This window comes from Trichechus manatus, unplaced genomic scaffold (genome assembly GCF_000243295.1).
Source record: "Trichechus manatus latirostris isolate Lorelei unplaced genomic scaffold, TriManLat1.0 scaffold00064, whole genome shotgun sequence".
NCBI lineage: Eukaryota > Metazoa > Chordata > Mammalia > Sirenia > Trichechidae > Trichechus > Trichechus manatus.
The window spans coordinates 3966431-3987866 of NW_004444000.1; the positions used below are offsets into that span (position 1 = coordinate 3966431).

The 21436-nt window shown below is 38.4% G+C and overlaps 1 protein-coding gene across 5 annotated transcripts in view; it reads left to right on the forward strand.

The window, feature by feature from the left end:
- Window positions 1-21436, forward strand: part of OPCML (opioid binding protein/cell adhesion molecule like) — a 1692348-nt gene that overhangs the window by 1507298 nt on the left and 163614 nt on the right. For all 5 annotated transcript variants that reach the window (XM_004379314.1, XM_004379313.1, XM_012556398.2 and 2 more), the window contains one exon: window positions 14801-14926. In XM_004379314.1, coding sequence (XP_004379371.1) covers window positions 14801-14926 — 126 coding nt within the window. The remainder of the gene's footprint in view (window positions 1-14800; window positions 14927-21436) is intronic.

Below are 21436 nucleotides of genomic sequence, written 5' to 3' on the forward strand. Positions count from 1 at the left end.
AAGGAGACTGGAGAAACCCCGAGAGTATGGCCCCCAGACACCCTTTTAGCTCAGTGGTGAAATTATCTCCGAGGTTCACCATTCAGCCTGGGGGTGGACAGCCCAGTAAAACCAAAGGGGACTAATGAGGTACAGTAGTCTATTGACAAGGGCCAGAAGGCAGAAGGGGACAAGAAAGCTGGTGATAGGGAACCCAAGGTTGAGTAAGGATGTTGTTGATGTGTTGTGAGATTGTTAACCATTGTCATAGAGCAACATGTGTAGTAACTGTTAAATGAGAAACTATTTTGTTCTATAAGCCTTCATCTTAAGCGAGAATAACAGCACAATTGGAAGAGCGTAGTCAGTGTCACTGAAGTGCACATGTAGAAATTTTTGAAATGATGTATCTTTGGCTATGTGTATTTTCTCCAAAAAAAAAAGGTTGAGAATTTAGTGGGTTGACATGTTGTGGGGTTGTTAACCAATGTCGTAAAACAATATGTGTACTACTCTTTCATGAGAAACTATTTGTTCTGTAAGCCTTCACCTAAAGTACAATTAAAAAAAAAAAAAGAAGGAAAAGAAATATGTGTCTAAGTCGCTAAATAATTTTGTAAGAGATGCTGTGGAGACAACCATTACAAGTCACTAGAGCAGAGCTTGAGTGTTCTGTGATGTCACCTGGCCCTTAGCATGTGTTTATGTCTCTGTAATTCATAATCATTTGTTCTTGTTCCCTATCATTACTCTCATCAAAATAGAACCAGGAAGAGAAAATAAATCAGAATAGAGGCTGTCTAATTCTAATCTTCTCCAGCAGAATGTAAAACTGTGTCATGACAGGACATGTGGGGAGTCTAAGTTCACACACTCTATAAAACCAAGTATCATAGATCTGGCCCTGCCTTTTCATGTTAGCATGGGACCGACCTCCCTGAGGTCCAATTGCTCAGGCATGAGGCAATTAGACATAGTCCCAATTCTCTAGCTGCCCTCACTGGACCCTGAGAGGCTGTGTTTTCAGAATATATTCTTGCACTACCATTTAAATTCGTCACACATTGATTGAGCAGCTATGAATACCAGGCAAGATCTTGAGAGGCAGTAGGGATACTGAGATGAATAAATAAAGCCCTTGATTACAAGAAGCCCCCAGTCTAGGGGGTGAAAGAGACAGAAACAAAAGACAAGTGTGAGAAGTGCTTGACATATATAGCCTGTTAGCCATCAAGCTTGATCCATTTTACTTCCTAAATATCTCTTTACCTTTCTCTACAACTCTCCTGCCACCAAACTTGTCCAAGTTACCACCATCTCACTGTTGGACAATCTCTTAGCTGATTCCCCATTTCCACTCTTGCTCCACTGCACTCTGTTCTCCACACTGCAGCCAGGAGTGACTTTTTTTATGTAAATCTGCTCTGTTCCCAGCACACACACACACTGTCTTTATCATTGTCATCATCATCATCATCTTTAGACATTTTAATATCCCCTTCCCCATTGCTCTTATAATAAAGATCTAAAACCTTAATGTTTTCCCCAAGAGTCTATAAGATCTGGTCCTTATTCCTCCTCTGGCTTCAGTTTTCACAATTTCACTTTTCACTTCAGCCAGTCACCTAAACTACCCATGCTTCTAATCACTACAGAGCATACGCTGATCCCTCTGCCCAGCTCTGCGCAGAATGAACCCCTGACCCAAACTCACTGACCAGGACATATCCCTTATTATGGACTACCTTGGTGCATTGCACCACTTCACAACACACAATGAGTGGTAATCTCACACTGATTTGTGTGGTTGTTGATCATTGTCATCCGTCTCCTCTAGAATCTAAGCTCCATAATTTGTATGATACAGGGACCTTGTCTGTTCACTACTCTATCATCAAGGTAATGCTTAGCACAGGGTAAGTACTACATAAATGTTTTGGAATGAACATATTATGTTACTTCATTATGCATAGGTTTCCACGGAGCACAAGCTTCTATTAATCTCTGGGAAGAGTAGGGATGAAGGAGAGTGGATATTATAGAGGTTATTGTCCTCAATATCAGCTTTCAAATCTGAAGAGGAGTTGAGCAGGCAGATGAGTAGGGAAGAGAGCACATGAGCAGAGGGAATGCATATAAAAAGGTGTCGAATTATGAGAGCAATGTCAAACAGGTTGATATGGCTAGAGATGTGTGTATTGTTTTGGAACGAAGAGAAAGAGTTGACAAATGAGAGATGGAAAGTCAAATAGATGCAAGTTCAGCATTATGCAACAAACTATCAATAAATGACAAATATATTTTCTGAGAACCCACGTATGTTAATGTCCTTCTCTTCTTGTAGTAACAGAACTGCTGGTTCAACCGACCAAGAACTAATGGGCCATGATTAATTTTTTTCTCTTCTTTTTTGAATATTTTACTGGGTTTTTGGTGAAAGTTTACACACAAAATTATGTTCCCACTTAACAATTTCTACAAAAAAATTGTTCAGTGACATTAGTTACATTTTTCACAATGTGCCAACACTCTCCTTATTTCCATTCTCTTTGTTCCATTTCTTGTTGCATAGGGTTTTCTTTTTTTTAAATAATTTATTTTGTTGTTGGTGTTGAGAATATGCATAGCAAAAACATACACCAATTCAGTGACATTGACTCTATTCCTAAATAGTGCAATCATTTTCATCTTCTTTTTCCGAGTTGTTCCTCCTCCATTAAAATAAACTCACTGCTCCCCAAGGTTTCTATCTATTCTTTCTAGTTGTTGTTGCCAATTTGATCCTATATACATAGATCTTAAAAGAGCATAATGCTCAAGGCAGACATTTTTTACTCATTAAGCTAAACAATTTGTTTGATTTAAGAAGACTTAAGGAAATATCATGATTGATTTTCTTTTTTTATAACATCTTTATTGAGACGTATTTTACATATCATAAAATTCATCTTTTGGAAGTGTGCAATTCAGTAGTTTTTAGTATATTCACAGAATAGTAACCATCACCATTATCTAATACTGGAATATCATCATCACCCCAAAAAGAAACTCCGTGCCCATCAGCAGTCACTGCTCTTGTCCCTTTCCACCTGGCAGTGGAATTTTTGGATCATATGGTAACTGTATGTTTAACCTTTTGAGGAACTGTCAGACTGTTTCCAAAGCTGCTGCACAATTTTACAATCCTATCAGCAACGTATGAGGCCAATTTCTCAATATCCTTTCCATGCTTATTATTTTTTCTTTTTCTTTCTTCCTTCCTTCCTTCCTTTCTTTTTTTTTTTTTTCAGTATAGACATTCGGTGGGTGTGAAGTGGTATCTCAGTGGTTTGGGTTTTGGTTTTTGTTTCTCTAATGACTAAAGATTTAAGCATCCTTCCATGTGCACATTAGCCATTTGTAAATATTTTTTGGAGAAATGTCTATTCAAATCCTCTACCCATGTTTTCAATTGGGCTATTTGTCTTTCTATTGTACAGTTGTAAGAATTTTTATATATTTTTTTAATATGAGTCCCTTATCAGATACATGATTTGAGAATATTTTCTCCCGTTCTGTGCATTATGTTTTTTTCACTTTCATGACGGTATTCTTCGAAGTACACTTTTAAAAAGTATGTTGAAGTCCAATGAATCTATTTTGTTTCTTTTTTGGGCTTGTGTTTTTTATGTAATACCTAAGAAACCATTGCCTAATCCAGGACCGTGAAGATTTATGCCTATGTTTTCTTCTAAGTTTTAGCTCTTACATTTAGGTCTTTGATCCATGTTGGGTTAATTTTTTTTACATGGTGCAAGGTAGGGGTCCAGCTTCATTCCTTTGTATGTGGAGATCCAGTTGTCCTAGTGCCATTTGACTATTCTTTCCCCTGTTGAATTACCCTGGCACTATTGTCAAAACTCAGTCAACAATAATTATATGGCTGTATTTCTGGACTCTCAATTCTATTCCATTTTTCTATTCTTATGCTGATTTTTAACAGTAAGTATTTCCTAGGGATGTGTTGAGGATTAAAGGAGATAACGTACGTACAGCATTTAATTCCAGACTCAAAGAAACAAACAATAGCTATTTTGTGGTGGTCGTTAGCAGTGTTATCACCTTTGTTCCCAGGAGTAGCCCCCTTACTGACCAGGCTTGTAATGGTGCTAGAATATTATCAATACACAAAATTTTAGACCAAAAGGGACCTGATAATTCACAATTCAACCCCTTCATTCTAAAATTTGCCAAAAAAAAATTTTAAAATCGACAGCACCTGTGCATATACACACCTAAGTCAGAGGGGTTAAGCTATTTGCAAAAGGTCACACAGCTATGGAAGAACCAAGAGTAGAACTCACCTCTTGGGACATTTCACTTAGTCCTTTTTGCAGCATGCCATACTATTTCAGACTATCATGTATATCATAATCCCCAAATTACTCTTGTGTATGTGTTAGGAAATAAGTTTCTCTATTACAATGCAAAAAGGTTACTCTAGGATAATAAGATATTGAGAGTTTAAAATTATTTTCTGCATTACTTTTATAAACTAATCTTGGCTGTGTAAAGATATAATGAAAAGCATTTCATATTAATATTAACTTTCATATAATCTATTAACGTTTTATTATTTCCTAGGGATAGTAATAACACAATAGTATTAGCTACGTTAGGCACTTTACAGTCATGATCTCCAATGTTCACAATATCTGTAAGAAATTATTATCAGCCCAATTGTACATCAGGAAAACCTGAGGTATAACACAATCAAGTAATAGTCTCAAAAATCACAGTTGCAATAAAATGGCGCTCAAACTTTGGTTTTTATTCCTTCAAATGACAGAGTTTTGTTTTGTTTTTGTTTTTAAATTGTGCCATGTAGTCTTAAATAAAACATTTTAAGGGAAATGATCAAATACTGTGACTGGACAAGGACAGAGTGGAGTTGAGATGGGTGAATTTACCGTCCTTGAAATAACTCTAGGAGCAACGCATGGGCAGCAATATCCAGTGAAGTGCAAGGCCCTCAGGGTGCAGGTTGCTGAGGAATAGAATGTAAGCCAGGTGTGTGTGACTGGGAGGTGATTGTCTGAAGAGAACAGGGGCCCTGTGTTGGGATATAGTCACAGCTCCTATTCTTGACTACACATCATATTCACCTTGAGAACTGTTTAACATTATAACTTACTGATTTGATCCAGACCAACTTACACATAATTAGAAAACAAAACAAACAAGCAACTCCCCAGAGAGTTCTGGCCAGTTTGGGAACTCTTGGGATGGAGACAGGAAGTAACTGGAAATCTGGAGAGAACATGGAACCAACAGTCACTAAGCTGGACATCATTCTATGCCAGGCATCTCCCTGACAGACTTTGGTTTCTCCATTTTGTCTTGGCTACCCCAGGGAGATGTGTTAAAGATCAAACTAGATAATTGTAACCTGACCCAGTGAATTCCAGTAAATTTCCATTAGCCAGAAAAGACTGCCTTAAACCACCCCAAGCCAAATATGGCCTGCCTCGAATGTGCTTAAGGGCCAGCTGTGACTGTTAGTTGACCTCAGTAGAGGACATAGCAACAGGTGGAATGAATCAGAAGGAAAATCATCACCTGGACCCCATTCCGAAGCAAGAGTTTCAACAAGAACCAGTCACCTCCTGTTTCCTGGCTGCCATAATTCTTGCAATGTCTTCCTTCTAGCATTTTCCCTCCCCAGTACATCTGTGTGGCCGCCTTCTTGCTGCCCACATCACATATAAGCCCTGCTTCCTCATAGCTCAGGGGGTCAGATCTAAGGAACTTCTTCTTGGCTCCTTGCTCTGGGCGTTGCAATAAACTTACTTTCGCTTTCTCATAGGCCGGTGTCCAGATTATTGGCAGTTCTGAGCGCTGGGCAGAACCCACCTTCATTATGTTCTGCAACATAATGAGGTAAAACTTATGACATTGCTGAGGGTGCTGCATGTCTGGCCTTGTGGGGCCGGGGGTCAGGAGCAGGAACAGCCACCTCTGCATTTTGTCTCACGCTATCTATGCTCCTGCCCTTTCACCTGAGATGAAGTGCATGTCCCTGCTGAGCTGGGTGTAGTGCTGAGGTCCTATACCTGTTCTTCTAGAAATAGATACCCTGAGAAAAAGTAGAAAGGGAAGAGCCAAGTACTTTCTTTATATACACAGGTAGTATTCAACCCATGCTTAGGTTCAATAGCCCAGCTTGAGAGGAGAAAACTAACATTTATTTATTGAATATTTACTTTTTAGTCTGGTTGTTGTTTTTCTTAGGTGTCGTCGAGTCGGTTTCAACTTATAGTGACCCTATGTACAACAGAACGAAACATTGCTTCGTCCTGAGCCATCCTCACAATCATTGCTATGCTTGAGCCCATTTTTGCAGCCACTGTGTCAATCCATCTCATTGAGGATCTTCCTCTTTTTCACTGACCTTCTACTTTACCAAGCATGATGTCCTTCTCCAGGGACTGATCCCTCCTGATAACATGTCCAAAGTATGTGAGACATAGTCTCACCATCCTTGCTTCTAAGGAACATTCTGGTTGTACTTCTTCCAAAACAGATTTGTTTGTTCTTTTGGAAGTCCATGGTATATTCAATATTCTTTGCCAACACCACAATTCAAAGGCATCAATTCTTCTTCTGTCTTCCTTATTCATTGTCCAGCTTTCACATGCATATGAGGTGATTGAAAATATCACGGCTTGGGTCAGGCACACCTTAGTCTTCAAGGGAATATCTTTATTTTTCAACACTTTAAAGAGGTCTTTTGCAGTAGTGTCTTTTGATTTCTTGACTGCTGCTTCCATGGGTGTTGATCGTGGATCCAAGTGAAATGAAATCCTTGACAATTTCAATATTTTCTCCATTTATCATGATGCTGCCTACTGGTCTGGTTGTGAGGATTTTTGTTTTCTGAATGTTGACATGTAATTCATACTGAAGGCTGTAGTCTTTGATCTTCGTCAGTAAGTGCTTCAAGTCCTCTTCACTTTCAGCAAGCAAGGTTGTGTCATCTGCATAATGCATGTTGTTAATGAGTTTTCCTCCAATCCTGATGCCCCATTCTTCTTCATGTAGTCCAGGTTCTAGGATTATTTGCTCAGCATGCAGATTGAGTAGGGTCACTATGAGTAAGAATCAACTCAATAGCACAGGTTTGGTTTTTTTTTTACAGGAACCCTAGTGCTGCAGTGGTTAAGCGCTAGGGCTGTTAACCAAAAGATCAGCCATTTGAATCCATCAGCTACTCCTTGGAAGCCCTATGGGGCAGTTCTACTCTGTCCTATAGGGTTGCTATGAGTCAGAATCGACTCAACAGCAACAGGTTTTTTTACTCTGGTAGTGCTATATATATATATATATATGTATGTATCATGAAATCTTCCCAGCTTTCCAAAGTGAGCTTCATCTATATGCACTGACTGAGATTTGGAAAATGAGCAATTAGGCAAGATGAAACCATCTATCTGATTCTAAGTCACATGGATAATATCAATAATGAGTACATGGAAGTGAATCATAACAGCCAACAGTTATTAATCACTCACTTATTGCCAAGCACTGTACTAGGTGCCTTACATACATTTACACTTAATTCTTATAATAACCTAGAGAGATACAGTTTCTCACCCTCATTTTACACATGAGGAGTCAGCAGCTCAGAGAGTTTAAATAAAAATTGTTCAAGGTCACACAGATCTGTTGGACCCCAGAACCTGAGACACAGTACCTGGCTTCTCATACACTGTTCCCACCATATCATATTAACTCTATGCAGGGTGCTGCTAATATGCCTAAAATCACACATTTTAATCCTCAATTAACATTGCACAAAGAAAAAAAAATTACCTTTAAAAAAGCATGTTCTCTCTCAAGGGCGCAGTAACTTATGCGGCATTATATATATGGGAGATATTTATTCATTCAGGTATTTTTTTGCAAAACCATTTATTATGCGCCAAGTATAATTCTAAGTACTGGGGTGGTTAAAGTGATCAACTACTATTGGAAGTGTCAGAGGTTTGAAATCACCAGCACCTCCACAGGAGAAAGATGTGGCAGTCTGCTTCCATAGAGATTTTCAGCCTTGGAAACCAAGGCTATTAATCAGAAACAACTCAATGGCAGTGGGTTTTATAGTTTCGTGGATCAGAGAGATTCTAAATAAATAATCATACAAATGAATATATAAATACAAAACTTACATCAATGTCATCAAGGAAAATTTAAAGGTTGAGGAGAGATGTAACAAGATGACCTGAACTAGATTTGGGAATGGTGCTGGGGTCGTTAGCAAAGATTTTGCTGAGAAAGTAACACTAAAACCTAGCCCAGAATGATAACTATGCAAGGGAAGAATGAGGTGGAGAGTTGTTCAGGGATAGGAAGAGGAAAGGGGGTGTGAAAAATGTCTACTTGACAGATTATAAGACGCTCAATCAAAACAACTATGCAACCTTACATTATATTTAGGGGGTAAAGGGGGTGTCACAACATACCAGGCCTTTGTGTGTGTTTGGAATACAAGGATAAATACAACAGGATCCTCTCCTCGCAACAGCTTGAGTTGCAAAGATAAATATTAGGATAAAGGCATAAACAAGAATGCCTTGGAAACAGAATAAAGAGAAGTGAAGGCATCACAAAGGAGCTCATATTTGATCTGAGTATTGAAGTATAAGTGGCTCATATGGCACGGAAGTGGGGAGGAGTTTTCCAGCAGAAAGAATTAAAGCATAGAGATGACAGTATGATGCAACCCCAGAGAGAAACATGGAGCTATTTTTAGAAAAAGGGGAAATAAGCTGTGGCCAGATTGCTAATGGTCTTATAAATCCTGCCAAGAAGTTTCGACTTCACATTCTTAGCAAGTAGGTTTTAGTCAAAAGCAAGATATTTAAATGGTAACTGTGGCAGCAGTATGGGATTTGAATTAACAAGGTGGTGGCAGGTGAAAAAATGAAGACACGTTTGTAATATTCCAAGGGAGGGAGAAGAAAATCTCAACCAAGCCAAATGCAGTAAAGTTGGAGAGAAAATATCAGATTCAAAACACATTTAGGATGTTTAAGAGCAAGAGACCATACTGAGGAGAAAGAGAGAATGTGTAAATACCTGATGGTAACCCAGAGCCTACGCAGACCCAAATTTGGCCCTTTCCAAAGGTGGCTGCAAGTCAGTCCCGACTTACGGTAGTCCTGTGCGTGTCAGAGTAGAACTATGCTCCATAGGGTTTTCAGTGGCTGATTGCTAAGCCTTTCTTCCAAGGCACCTCTGGATGGATTGGAATCTCCAAACTTTTGGTTAACTGCTGAGTAAATCAACCGTTTGCTCTGCCCAGGATTTCCCACACCCCCATCTCTCTCTACACACACACACATAGACAGAGAGAACTACTACACATGTGAAGTCATTGTAACTGAGCATTGAACAGTTTGTACAACCTATGCAAAGGCCCTGTTGGACCTACTGCCATTGATAAAAAGATGACAGATACTTGCACCACCAGCAGATCTGCAGACATGATTGAAAACACTGCAAAATTTGTTATCCTTTAACTAGACTCTACAGTTTCTATTATTTTCTTTGAGTAACCTGGGCATTTTGGGTAAGATTATGTCATGGATTGACTTATGTCCCTCCAAAAATATGTGTATCAATTTGGCTGCGTCATGATTCCCAGTATTGTATAATTGTGTACCATTTTGTAATCTGATGTGATTTCCATATGTGTTATAAATTCAATCACTATGATCTAATAAGATGGATTAGCGGCAGTTGTACTGATTAGGTATACAAGATTGGACAATATCTTAAGCCAATATCTTTTGAGATGTAAAAGAGAGAAGTGAGCAGAGACACATGGAAACCTCATACCACCAAGAAAGCAGTGCTGGGAGCAGAGTGCATCCTTTGGACCTGAGGTTCCTGCTTAGAGAAGGTCCCAGACCAAAGGAAGATTGATAACACGGACCTTCTTCCACAGCTGACGGAGAAAGATTTCCGCTGGAGCTGATGCCCTGAATTTGGACTTATAGCCTACCGGACTGTGAGAGAATAAACTTCTCTTTGATAAAGCCATCCACCTGTGGTATTTCTGTTAGAGCAGCAGTAGATGACTAAAACGGATTATGACTTGTTTCTTTGTGTTTGTTTATATATTAAATAACAATATATACAGACTTATTAGTGACAGATACTTTTCTGCATATTGAACAATTATCTCCTTTCTAAATGCAGAGAAGCATTTAAAGTCCTTCCCAATTGCTCCTTTCTTCAAAAAATTATTATGCAAAAAAGGGGAGGGTTATGACAGTATTACTGAATTTAATTCAGCTTTAAAAGTATTGATTATCTGCCTTGGCAAACAATGCACATGGCCTGGAGAAGCTCCCATGGCTATGACTGTTCCCTGTCCTCAAGGACTTTGCAGAGTACTGGGGACGGCGCCTGGAATGCGATGGTTTTGTTCATCGTGGTAAGTGCTATGAGGGAGGAGGCTCTGAGAGGACATTTGAAGCCCAGGAAACAATATGTAAAGACTTGGGGATATAAATATTGTGTTTGCGGAATTGCTAAGTGTTAAACAAAGAAGCAGCATAATATGATGGAAAGAGCTCTGCCATTTAGTAACCCTATAATTTTAGGCAATTTACTTAACCTTCCCCATGCCTCAGTTTCTTTATTTTAAGTGGGGTGTTTGTTCTACTCATCTCATGCTTTGTGCAGAGCACGTGAAATAATGCATGTGGAGTCTTTTTGAAAATATCAAAAGTATATAATAATGTTCATTTCCATGGATATCCTAATTGAGAACAGAAAGAATCTTCCTTTCTTCCAATTCATTCTCTGCATTTCCTTTCTCATTGGTTACTCAAACCCTTGAAACTATACTTATCTATCTTCCTTTAAGCATGCCAGAAAGCTGGATCTTAATGAGAAAGTCTGGGTTACATTTTGGGATTTAATTCCAGGGAGCTCCCTCCTAATGGCTAACACTGACCAGGCACCTGGGGAATGAATAGGTAGCACTAGACACCCAAGTAATTTTACAGACATCTCTTAATCCAACATGCCTTAAACTGTCAGATGAAACATAATGTCTATGAAAAGAACGGCTCTGAGTCAGAGGGCCGGGTTGAGAGAACCATCTGGGAACATCATTGCTGCAGTGTTCTCACCTCACTGCCTCCTCAGGTGCATCTGCCTCACTACCAGCGAGGCTCTGGGCTCTAGAGAAAGAGAACTTCAGAAAGCATAGTGCATCTAGCTAAAGTCGACAATATTTTGAGAATATTTTAGAAGGTGCACTGAAGTTGTTGCTTTACAGAAGTGAAAAAAATATTGACATTTCTAAACCCAGAACTATTTTTTAACAAGCTAGAAAATGCTGAAAAACAGGTAGTGCAGTTTTCTCAAGAGAATGCAGTGTAGTTAGAGTGTACCCCATTTTTTTTCTCAGAGTATATTTGAGTAAAACATGTGCACTGAAATTTTAGGACAAACCCTAATGCAGAAAAAGTCTAAAATATGACAGATTTATAAGCAAGGTAATTTTTATTTATTTGCTAATTTTATCCCCTTAAGAGCTCAAATGTTCTACTTGTTACTTACGGCTTCTCCTTAACAAGAGTTACCTCTAAGGGCTCGACAGCATAAAACTCCAGGCTGCATTGTTGTCGCATGCAGGCCATAATTCTCCTTTGCCACACACTCTGGGTGGTTTGCAGTCTACTGGAGCTCTACCTGCTTGATAATTAATAAATCAGAATTAAACCTGCAGTAACAATACATCAGCATAACTATAGGTCTGGTGCCACCTCCCTCTGTGACTCTTTTTAATTATTGTTGTAAAAATACGTGCAACACAATATTTGCCAATTCAACTTTTTTCAGTTGTATAATTTAGTGTTATCAATTACCTTAGTTATGTTATGCAGTGGTTATCCTCAGTCAATGGCAAATTTCCCATCACTAAACACAAAAACTCACTGCTTCCCAAACAATGGCTCCCCCTGTCTCTTACCTCCCACCCCTGATAACCACCAATAAACTTTGGTCTCTATACATTTGCCTAGTCTAGATATTTCATATAAGTGAGATAGTACAATGTTTGTCTTTTGTGTAATTGACTTATTTCACTAAGCATAATGTTTTCAAGGTTCATCCAAGTTGTAGCATGTATCAGGACTTCATTTTTTATGGCTAAATAATATTCCATTGCATGTATGTACCGCATTTTGTTTATCTAGTCATCTGTTGATGGATATTTAGGTTGTTTGCACAAGTGAATTTTCCTTTTGTTTTGAGGATCTGAAAGAAAATTGGGAAGAAAGCTTTAGGTATGTGACGTCTTCCATTTGAGAAGCGTTACTTACCTTTGTGTTTTGGATTTGTTCAATCTGTTTATTGGATCTTCCTTCCAAAGTGAAATGAAGCATAGACTCTTACCAGCCTCTGTGCTTGACACTGAGGAAATAGGGATGTATACAGTTCCATCCTCATCCTCAAGCACCTCACTCTTTATATAAAGAAATGAGTACAAAGCAATCAACTGCAATGCAGCATGCTCAGTTCCCTCGCAGAGGCAGATTTGGACAAAATACCTTGGGGGAGATGGTTGAGGCTGCCCTCAGGATTTTGGGAGAGGTTTGGGCAAACTACAGAGGAGAGGTAGCATTTAAGTCATTTCTTTTCAGGTAGAGATTCAGGGGCAGATGAGGAGAAACAAAGTTATGGAAGGGCTTATGCTTTTGGCATGTTCAAGTGGAGTAAGGGGTCCAGTGTCTGTGATGTGCTGTGTCAGGGGGAAGCATGCCTGGAGATGAGGCTCAAAAGTGGGTTTGGGGGTGTTATGGATTGAATTGTGTCCCCAAAAACATGTATATATGTGGATGTAATCCCATTTAGGAATAGGACTTTCTTTGTTATGTTAATGAGGCCATGTCAGTGTAGGGTGTGTTTTAAGCCAATCATCTTTGACATACAAAAAGAATAGATTAGGCACAGAGAACGAAGCACAAACAGAGCAGAAGATACATGCCACCTGAAGATCGACAAGTTACTGAGGAACAAAAGCTGAAGAAAAGACGAGGACCTTCCCCCAGAGCTGCCAAAAAAAGAAAACCTTCTTCTAGATCTGGCTCCCTGAATTTTGACCTCTTGCTTCCTAAACTGTAAGAAAATAAATTTCTGTTTGTTAAAGTCCCCTACTTGTGGTAGTTCTGTTATAGTAGCACTAGATAACTATGACAGGGGCTAGACTGCAGAGGAATTAGGTCATGCAGAAGAGTTTGTGTGTTAAACCTAGTAAGTCATGGTGAAACAAGGAATAAATAGGGCAGTAAGTTGATTAGACTGTTACCTAAAAAGATCACTCTGGCCACATGCAGAGGAGAGGTTGGAAGGAACTAAAAATGGAAAGAGACCAGGTGAGAGGCTATGCAGTTGTCCATGTGAAAATTGGTAAGAAACTAAACCAGGATAATGGCAATGAGTAATAAGTGTTGGGAAAGACTCTAGGTATTTTCCAATATTGAACTTTGAGGTATATTAAAAATCAGGGCCTCCAGGTGGCACATAGTGGTACAGCAAGACTACGTATCACTTTAGGCTTTGTAGCATTAAAGATAATCGAACATGGTCATCGCCCATGAGAAGACACAGTCTATTTTGAAAGACGTGCTGTTTCTGCTGTCGTCATCACCATCAGCATTTTAGTAGATAACATTTACTGAGTGCTTACTTTATATCAGGCACTCTGCTAAGCCTTTCCTTACACTATTTCATTTTGACTTCATAACATGCTGAGTTTAGCTACTACTATCATCTCATCTGTGAAATGGTTTCTTCATTTCACAGATGAGGAAACCAAAGCTCAAAGAAGTGAAGACAATTTACCTTGCCCAAGGTCACGCAGCAGATAAGGAACTGAGCTAAGATTCAAACCTTTGTCTATCTGGATCCAGAGTCCTGCTCCTAACCACTGGGATACGATTCCATTAAAAATGCTATTTATAATAATTTATGGTACAATAACAGCAGGGACATGAATACATTGCTGGTGGGAACTAGGAAAGAAAGCAAATAACCCTGACCTAGGGAGTCAGAGAAAATTCTAAGTTTTAAAGAATATGTTTTAAGAGCTGAGTAGGAATTTTTATGTAAAGAAATGAGTACATCCTAGCATGGGAGTTGGAAGAATTTGGAAGGGTCTGGAATGCTCAAGAAATGGTACCTAACTAGGGAGACCGGCTTTTTGAGTGAGTTACTGGGGAAAAAGGGGCTGAAATGGGAAAGACTCATGGTTATCTGCTTAATCCAGCCTTTCCACTAAAAGGAATGAACATGTGGGTAGCTAGCAAATCCTGAAAAATTCTATAAGCATTTTACCTTTGGTTTTGCCTTTCAATCAATAAGCAGTAATGTCTGTCTTTGGTTCTTCTGCTTCCTCTCCTACACACACATCAGCTTCCGTGCTACAGAGCTCTTTCTACTACCCACAAACCTGACTGATAGCAACCCTATAGGACACAGTAGAACTGCCCCATAGGGTTTCCAAGGAGCAGCTGGTAGACTCGAATTGCCAATCTTTTGGTTAGCAGTCAAGCTCTTAACCACTGCACCACCAGGGCTCCCCTTCTACTTCAAGAACATGTAAATGTTGTCCTCATCTACATCTTTGGCAAATCAAGCCAAAGAAAAATATTACTGAGAATACTATTCACCATAAAAATATGCTGCACAAATGTGTATAGGCTTAAACCTCTTTTTAAGTGAAAAGAATAATTCTGAGATGTTTCTTTTCTCCTCTTTACAGTTCCTCCACAGATCATGAATATCTCCTCAGACATCACCGTGAATGAGGGAAGCAGTGTGACCCTACTGTGTCTTGCTGTTGGCAGACCTGAGCCAACTGTGACATGGAGACACCTGTCAGTCAAGGGTAAGTATTTACCTATATAAGGTATTTACTTGTATTAGCATGTTAAAGACATGGTTCTCTTGCACAATGGAACTTAAAGAATCAGGAAAAAAAAAAAGTCAAACTATATTTGTAACACAGTAAAATAAAACCAAATGGTTAATATTTCAGTCACTGAGTGTTCAGTCCAAAAGAAGAATTTATAGAGAAAACTTAATTAATTACTTTGTCAGTCCATTTCCTGACTTTTAGAACACTTTTATTTTCCCAATTATGAAGAACAGAAGTTCCATAAGGCTATCTTCCAATGAATATGCTAGTTTCTCAAGGTGGAGACAAGTGTGTCAGTTGGTGGTTTGGCATTCCTTGAAGCAGAGTGCTAGAACACCAGAATGTCTGTTGAGAACCTTCGAGTTTATGCTCATCAGGAGAAAAAGGATCTTCTTGCTTTATTACTTACAGGGCATTTGCCCAGACTCACATCTCTTTGATCTGTACATAAATAGCTCACCTTGAGTAGAAGAGGGAAGATGGCAATGGCTAAACACACTTGGGCATACCTGGTCTGGACACTCAATGGCTGGTATTAAAACATTGGTCATGATCATCTCCAAATTGACAGGAAGGAAATCAAAAGGACAGTGGACCTCATTCTTTTGGAGCTAAAACTTGGTCAAGGTTGAACTTGAAGAGATGGGCACTTTTGATATATTTACACTAGTATAAGAATGTGTGATTAATTCTAGAAATTATACAAGAAGTAAGTACTCTTCAGGCATTAGAAAATTTAAACATGAGAATGTATAGGGTGTGCTTATAATCTATATCTAAAAGAAAACATAGAAGTAAATCCGTAATCTTGAGGTAGGCAAAGATTTCTTAGGATACAAAAATCCCTAATCATAAAGGAAAAAGATAAATTGGACTTCATCAAAATTAAAAACACCAGTAAGAATAAGTGAAAATTCAGGCTACAGATTGAGAGAAAACGTTTGCCATACATATATATGACAAATATTTTATATCTGGGCTGTTTAAAGAATTCTTACAACACTATTCTGAGGCAAACAACCCACCTCAAAATGAACAAAATATTTGAACAGATAACTCATAAAAGAAGACATATGAATAGAAAATAAGCACATTAAAAGATGCTCAATATCTTTATTACAGAAAAGAAAATTAAACCACAATAAGATACCAATACACAACCATTACAGGGGCTAAAATCAAAAAGACTGACAATGTCAAGTGTTGGCGAGGTTGTACATTAATGAAGGGACTGTCAAATGGTAAAAGCACTTCGGTGGAAAACAGTTTGGCAGTTCCCTATAAAGTTAAACATACAACTAACCATATGATCCAGAAACTGTTCTTCTAGATATTTACCAAAGATAAGTGAAAACATACGTCCACAAATGTACATTGTACACAAATGTTAATAGCAGCTTTGTTCATAATAGCTCCAAAGTAGAAATAACCAAATGTCCATCAACAGGTAAATAGATAAATTGTATATTCAAACAACAGACTACTGTTCATCAATTAAAAGGAGCATACTACTGATACTTAACAAAACAGGTGGATCTCAAAAACATGTTGCCGAGCAAAAGAAGCTAGACACGCAAAGACAAAATCACCCCAGTATGATTTTATTCATATGAAATTCTAGAAAGGGCAAAATAATCTATAGTGACTAAAGTCAACTCAGTGGTTACCTAAGGCAGGGACTTGGGGGAATTGACTGCCAAGGGACACAAGGGAACTTTTGGGGTGATGGAAATGTTCTATGTCTTGATTGGAGTACTAGTTAATTTGGTGTTTAATTCAGTCAAAACTAATCAAAATTTACATTAAAAAAAAAAGCATGCATTTTATTGTATGTAAATTAAACCTCAATACATTTTGAAAAAATATACATGGACTGATGTAGGAAATAAATGATCTAAAAATTTACCCTTAATTTACAAAATCGATGTGAGCCCTGTTACCCCATTGCCATCGAGTCAATTCTGACTCAGCAATCCTACAGAACAGAGTAGAACTTCCCCAAAGTGTTTCCAAAGTTGTCATCTTTACAGAAGCAGATTGCCACATCTTTCTCCCACAGAGCAGCTGGTGGGTTCGAATTGCCCACTGAGTAGCCAAGTGTTTTAACCACTGTGCTACCAGGACTCCTTATGACGTGAGCAGTACTTACCAAATGAGAGACTGGATTTGTTACTAGGGATGTCATTTAAGGTTTCTTTAATTATCACAAGCAAAGATAAAGCCAATAAATCTGCTTAACATTCTTCACATAAAGACCTCAGATATTGGAATTGAAAATGTCAGTATTATAAAGTCATATTAACAAGAATATTAAAATATACATAAGGAACATCACAAAGCACAATTTTAATATAAACACAGCAATAGTGTGTGTACTCAAAGACATAGTCCTCTTTGGGGATTTTGTCTAAACTCAGGTGGAATTTTGGATTTACATTATATAGTAAAACACGTCGAATTCTATATATTTGGTTAAGTCAGATGTCTTTACAAATGTTTCCAATCCCAGACAGTACTGATTTGATCCTAAATACACAGTTGTCTAAGCTTAGAATTCTTTCGAGAGGCATTTTGACTTTATGTAAGTGTTTTGAAGCAATTCTTTATAATGGTTCACTGCTAAGATTTCCCTCTTAAAATAAGGGAGATTCATCCATAGTCCCAAACTTTTATATAATGTGTTAAATATACATAAGGAACATCACAAAGCACAATTTTAATATAAACACAGCAACAGTGTGTGTACTCAAAGACGTAGGTCTCAGAAAAGCCTGGAAAATCCTAAATTTAAGCTATCGCTCTCCTTTTTAAATCTCACAGGCTGTACTATGCTCTCAAATGGCCTTTTGTTTTCCTATAGCCTTGGCCTTAGCTTTGCTCTTTCATTTCTCCTATTGTCTTTTTATTTCTCCCCTCAGTGACATTTAAATATTTAAACTCAGAGCATTGTTTGTTCAGTTTGAAAAGCATTAGAACCTGGAAGGTTTGCAAATTTTAAATTTACATCTGCAGGGTGGCTACGAGTATTTATTTTTAAATAAATGTGGAGGTTGGGAGGCTTGAGGAGGTTGTTTCAAAGGTTTAAAAGAGCAGCATGTAAAACTAGGGACATCAAGCAGCATTTTTAGAACAATGTACTGATAAGTTTAGCACATAAGAATTAGAAATGAGACTTCTGGGAAACATGACGCCATAGTCAGAAGCACCACACCATCCCTATACAGCAACGATCTGAAAAACTAAGTCAAATAGAGTTACACATCAGTCCTGAAACCCTAAGCATCAAATGAAGAGATAAAAAACTCAGCAAAGCACCAGATGGAACAAAAAACTGACAGAGAGCAGAGAGCGAGGAGAGATACATGCAGAGGTCCCTTATCAGCTACCACAGCATGGATCCACCATCTTGGACTCCTATCAGAGATAGGCAAACAGGAAGTATGAGAAAGCAGCTTCACGGAGCTTCCAGCAGGAGACAGAACAACCGGTAACCAACAATACACACTTTCCCACCACCCACCCTTCTTCACCCCCACTTGGCCTCCTCTGCTTCCCACAGCCACAGTCTCTTGGCCGGGAAGGACCGGCTTCACCCCGGTGTCGCTTGAATTCCACCAGCCCATACTAGCTGGCTCCCTGAATGCCATTTGTTCGCTGCTGGTGTTGCTTTTTTCCACTTCATTAGATTTCTACCTTACCTCTTACCACCTCCACCTCCTTTCTCTCAAATACCTGGATCCGTGGTCATCTTTGCTTCTCCCTGGGGGGCTGTGAGGTGCTGCTCGACTGTGGAACTGCTTCCCAGCCCATGCTGTCTCCCTGGTGGGACCACCAGGCTTTTTTGTTGTTGTTTGTTTGTTTGTTCTGATTTTTTTCTGTCTTGATTTGTTTGTTTGATTGTTTTCTTTCTCCTTTCTCGACTTGGGAGCCCCCTCTGTCTGGATAGTGAAGCACAGCTTGGGAGATACTCCCTTACGCTGTGCATACGAACAGTGACATCCCTGGGGGCATTTCTTTTTTTCTTTTTGTTTGTTTCTTTGTTTTGTTTTCTTCTCTCTCTTTTTCCCTTTTTGTCTTTCTTCATTTCCAGTTTCTCTATTTATTCATTTTTTTTTCTTTTATCCTTTCTCTTGTTTTTATTTTTGTTTTTCTACATTTCTCAGTCTCTAATCTCTCCACTCCAGTAGTAAGATACCTTAGCACCCTTTTTTGTTGGTGTGTATGTATTTGGCTCCTGTTCTTCCCTCTTCTTTCCCATACCCATCTTAGCTCCACACTTCACAATCTCCCCCCTCTTTCCTGCCTACCTGCACTGTGCACTGAACATTGCCCCACCAAGCAGCACAGGCACGGACTAATGGAACCTGCCCTGCACTGATTCCCGGCCAGTCCTGTCGGCCCAAGTACAAGCCACAAACAACCCATCCCAGAAACTCCCCTTCAGTTGGACCTGCCCTGCTGTACCATACCTGAGTGACTGACCCAGCCCATTGAAGGAAGTGAAAGTATCATGCCCGCAGATGAGCAAACATCAAAGAATGCACAGCCTGCCTACACAGACATAACCAAATAAAACAAAAAAGCATGACAAAACAAACAAATCTGCAATCAATATATGAGGAAAATAACCACTGAATTCCCCGAAGATAGCAGACAATATCAAAACATTTACAAAAACAGGACAGGATGGTTCCAGTAGGTGTCCAAAATAAAACACCAGATGACTTTCCAGTAGAAGAAAAGGCACTAGGACACCTAATAGGGAATTAAAATCTCTAATATTCAGAATTATCCAAGAGATGAAGCAAAAAGCAGACAAAAATGAGGAAAAAATAGACAAATTCATGGAAAAGGCAAATTCATGGAAAATACAGACAAAAAAGTGGAAGAATTCAAGAAAATAATACAAGAACAAAATGCTAAAATAAATTCACAACTATAAATCATACAAAAACAACAATTAGAAATCGAAAAGATAAACAATAAGATTTCAGAAATGGATAGTGTCATAGAAAGGCTGAGGAATAGGTTTGAAACGATGGAAGACAGGATCAGTGAAATTGAAGACAAACACTCAGCTACAACTCTGAGGAAAAATCAGTAAAAATAATGAAGAAACCCTGAGACTTATGTGCAATACAATCAAAAGCAAAAATCTGTGAGTGATTGGAGTTCCAGAACAGGGGGAGAAAACGGAAAACACAGAGAGGATCATCGAAGAATTGCTGACCGAAAACTTCCCCAATATCATGAAAGATGAAAAGCTGGCAATCCAAGAAGGTCAACGAACACAATATAGGATAGACCCCAAAAGAAATTAACAAAGGCATATCATAATCATACTCAATAATACCAAAGACAAACAAAGAATCCTGACAGCAGCTTGAGAAAAACAAAAAGTCACACACAGAGGAGAAACAATAAGAGTAAGCTCAGATAATTTTCGAAAAAACCATGCAGGCAAGAAGGCAATGGGATGGCATATATACAACCTTGAAAGAAAAAAAAAATTGTCAGCCAAAAATAATATATCCCACAAAACTCTTGTACAAATATGATGGTGAAATTACATCATTTCCAGATAAACAGCAATTAAGGGACTATGTAAAAACCAAACCAAACTTACAAGACTTATTAAAGGGAGTGCTTCTAGATTCAGACCACAGGCTGAATTTAGAGTACAGGATTGTACTAGCCAGATACCAACCTAGGAAATGAACTCTTAAGGACTATCCAAACCAAAGAAATTACAACATGTAACCAGAGAGGTTAATCTGTGAATGACAACAACATCAGAACAATAAAAGAGGGAATAAACAGTGTAGGTATAGAACCTTCTAATGGAGAAGAATGCAAGGTGATACCAAGTAATAACAGACTGGTTCAAACCTAGGAAGATAATGGTAAATTTCAAGGTAACAACAAAGGAAGTTAACAAATCTACTCATCAAAATAAAGATGAAAAACAAAGTCTCAGTAAAAACAAAACCTAAAAAAACAAAAGAAATGAAAAAAAAAATCCACAAACAGAAAGAATTCAACACAGGCAAGCAAGAGGAAGAAAGAAAACGTCAGTACCACAAAAAAAAAAAAAAAAAAGAACAAAATAACAGCAGTAAACTCAAACTTGTTGGTAATTACACTGAATGTAAACGGCCAAAATGCACCCATAAAGAGATGGAGAGTGACAGAATGGATATAAAACAGGATCCATCAATATGCTGTCTACAAGAGACACACCTTAGAAACAAAGACATGAATTTATTAAAAATCAAAGGATGAAAAAAATATATCAAGCAAACAGCTACCAAAAAAGAGCAAGAGTGGCAATACTAATCTCAGACACAACAGACTTTAAAACAAATCCACCATAAAAGATAAGGAAGGACACTATATAATGATTAAGGGGATGATCCATCATGAAGACATAACCATAATAAACATCTACGCACCCAATGACAGGGCTCCAAAATACATAAA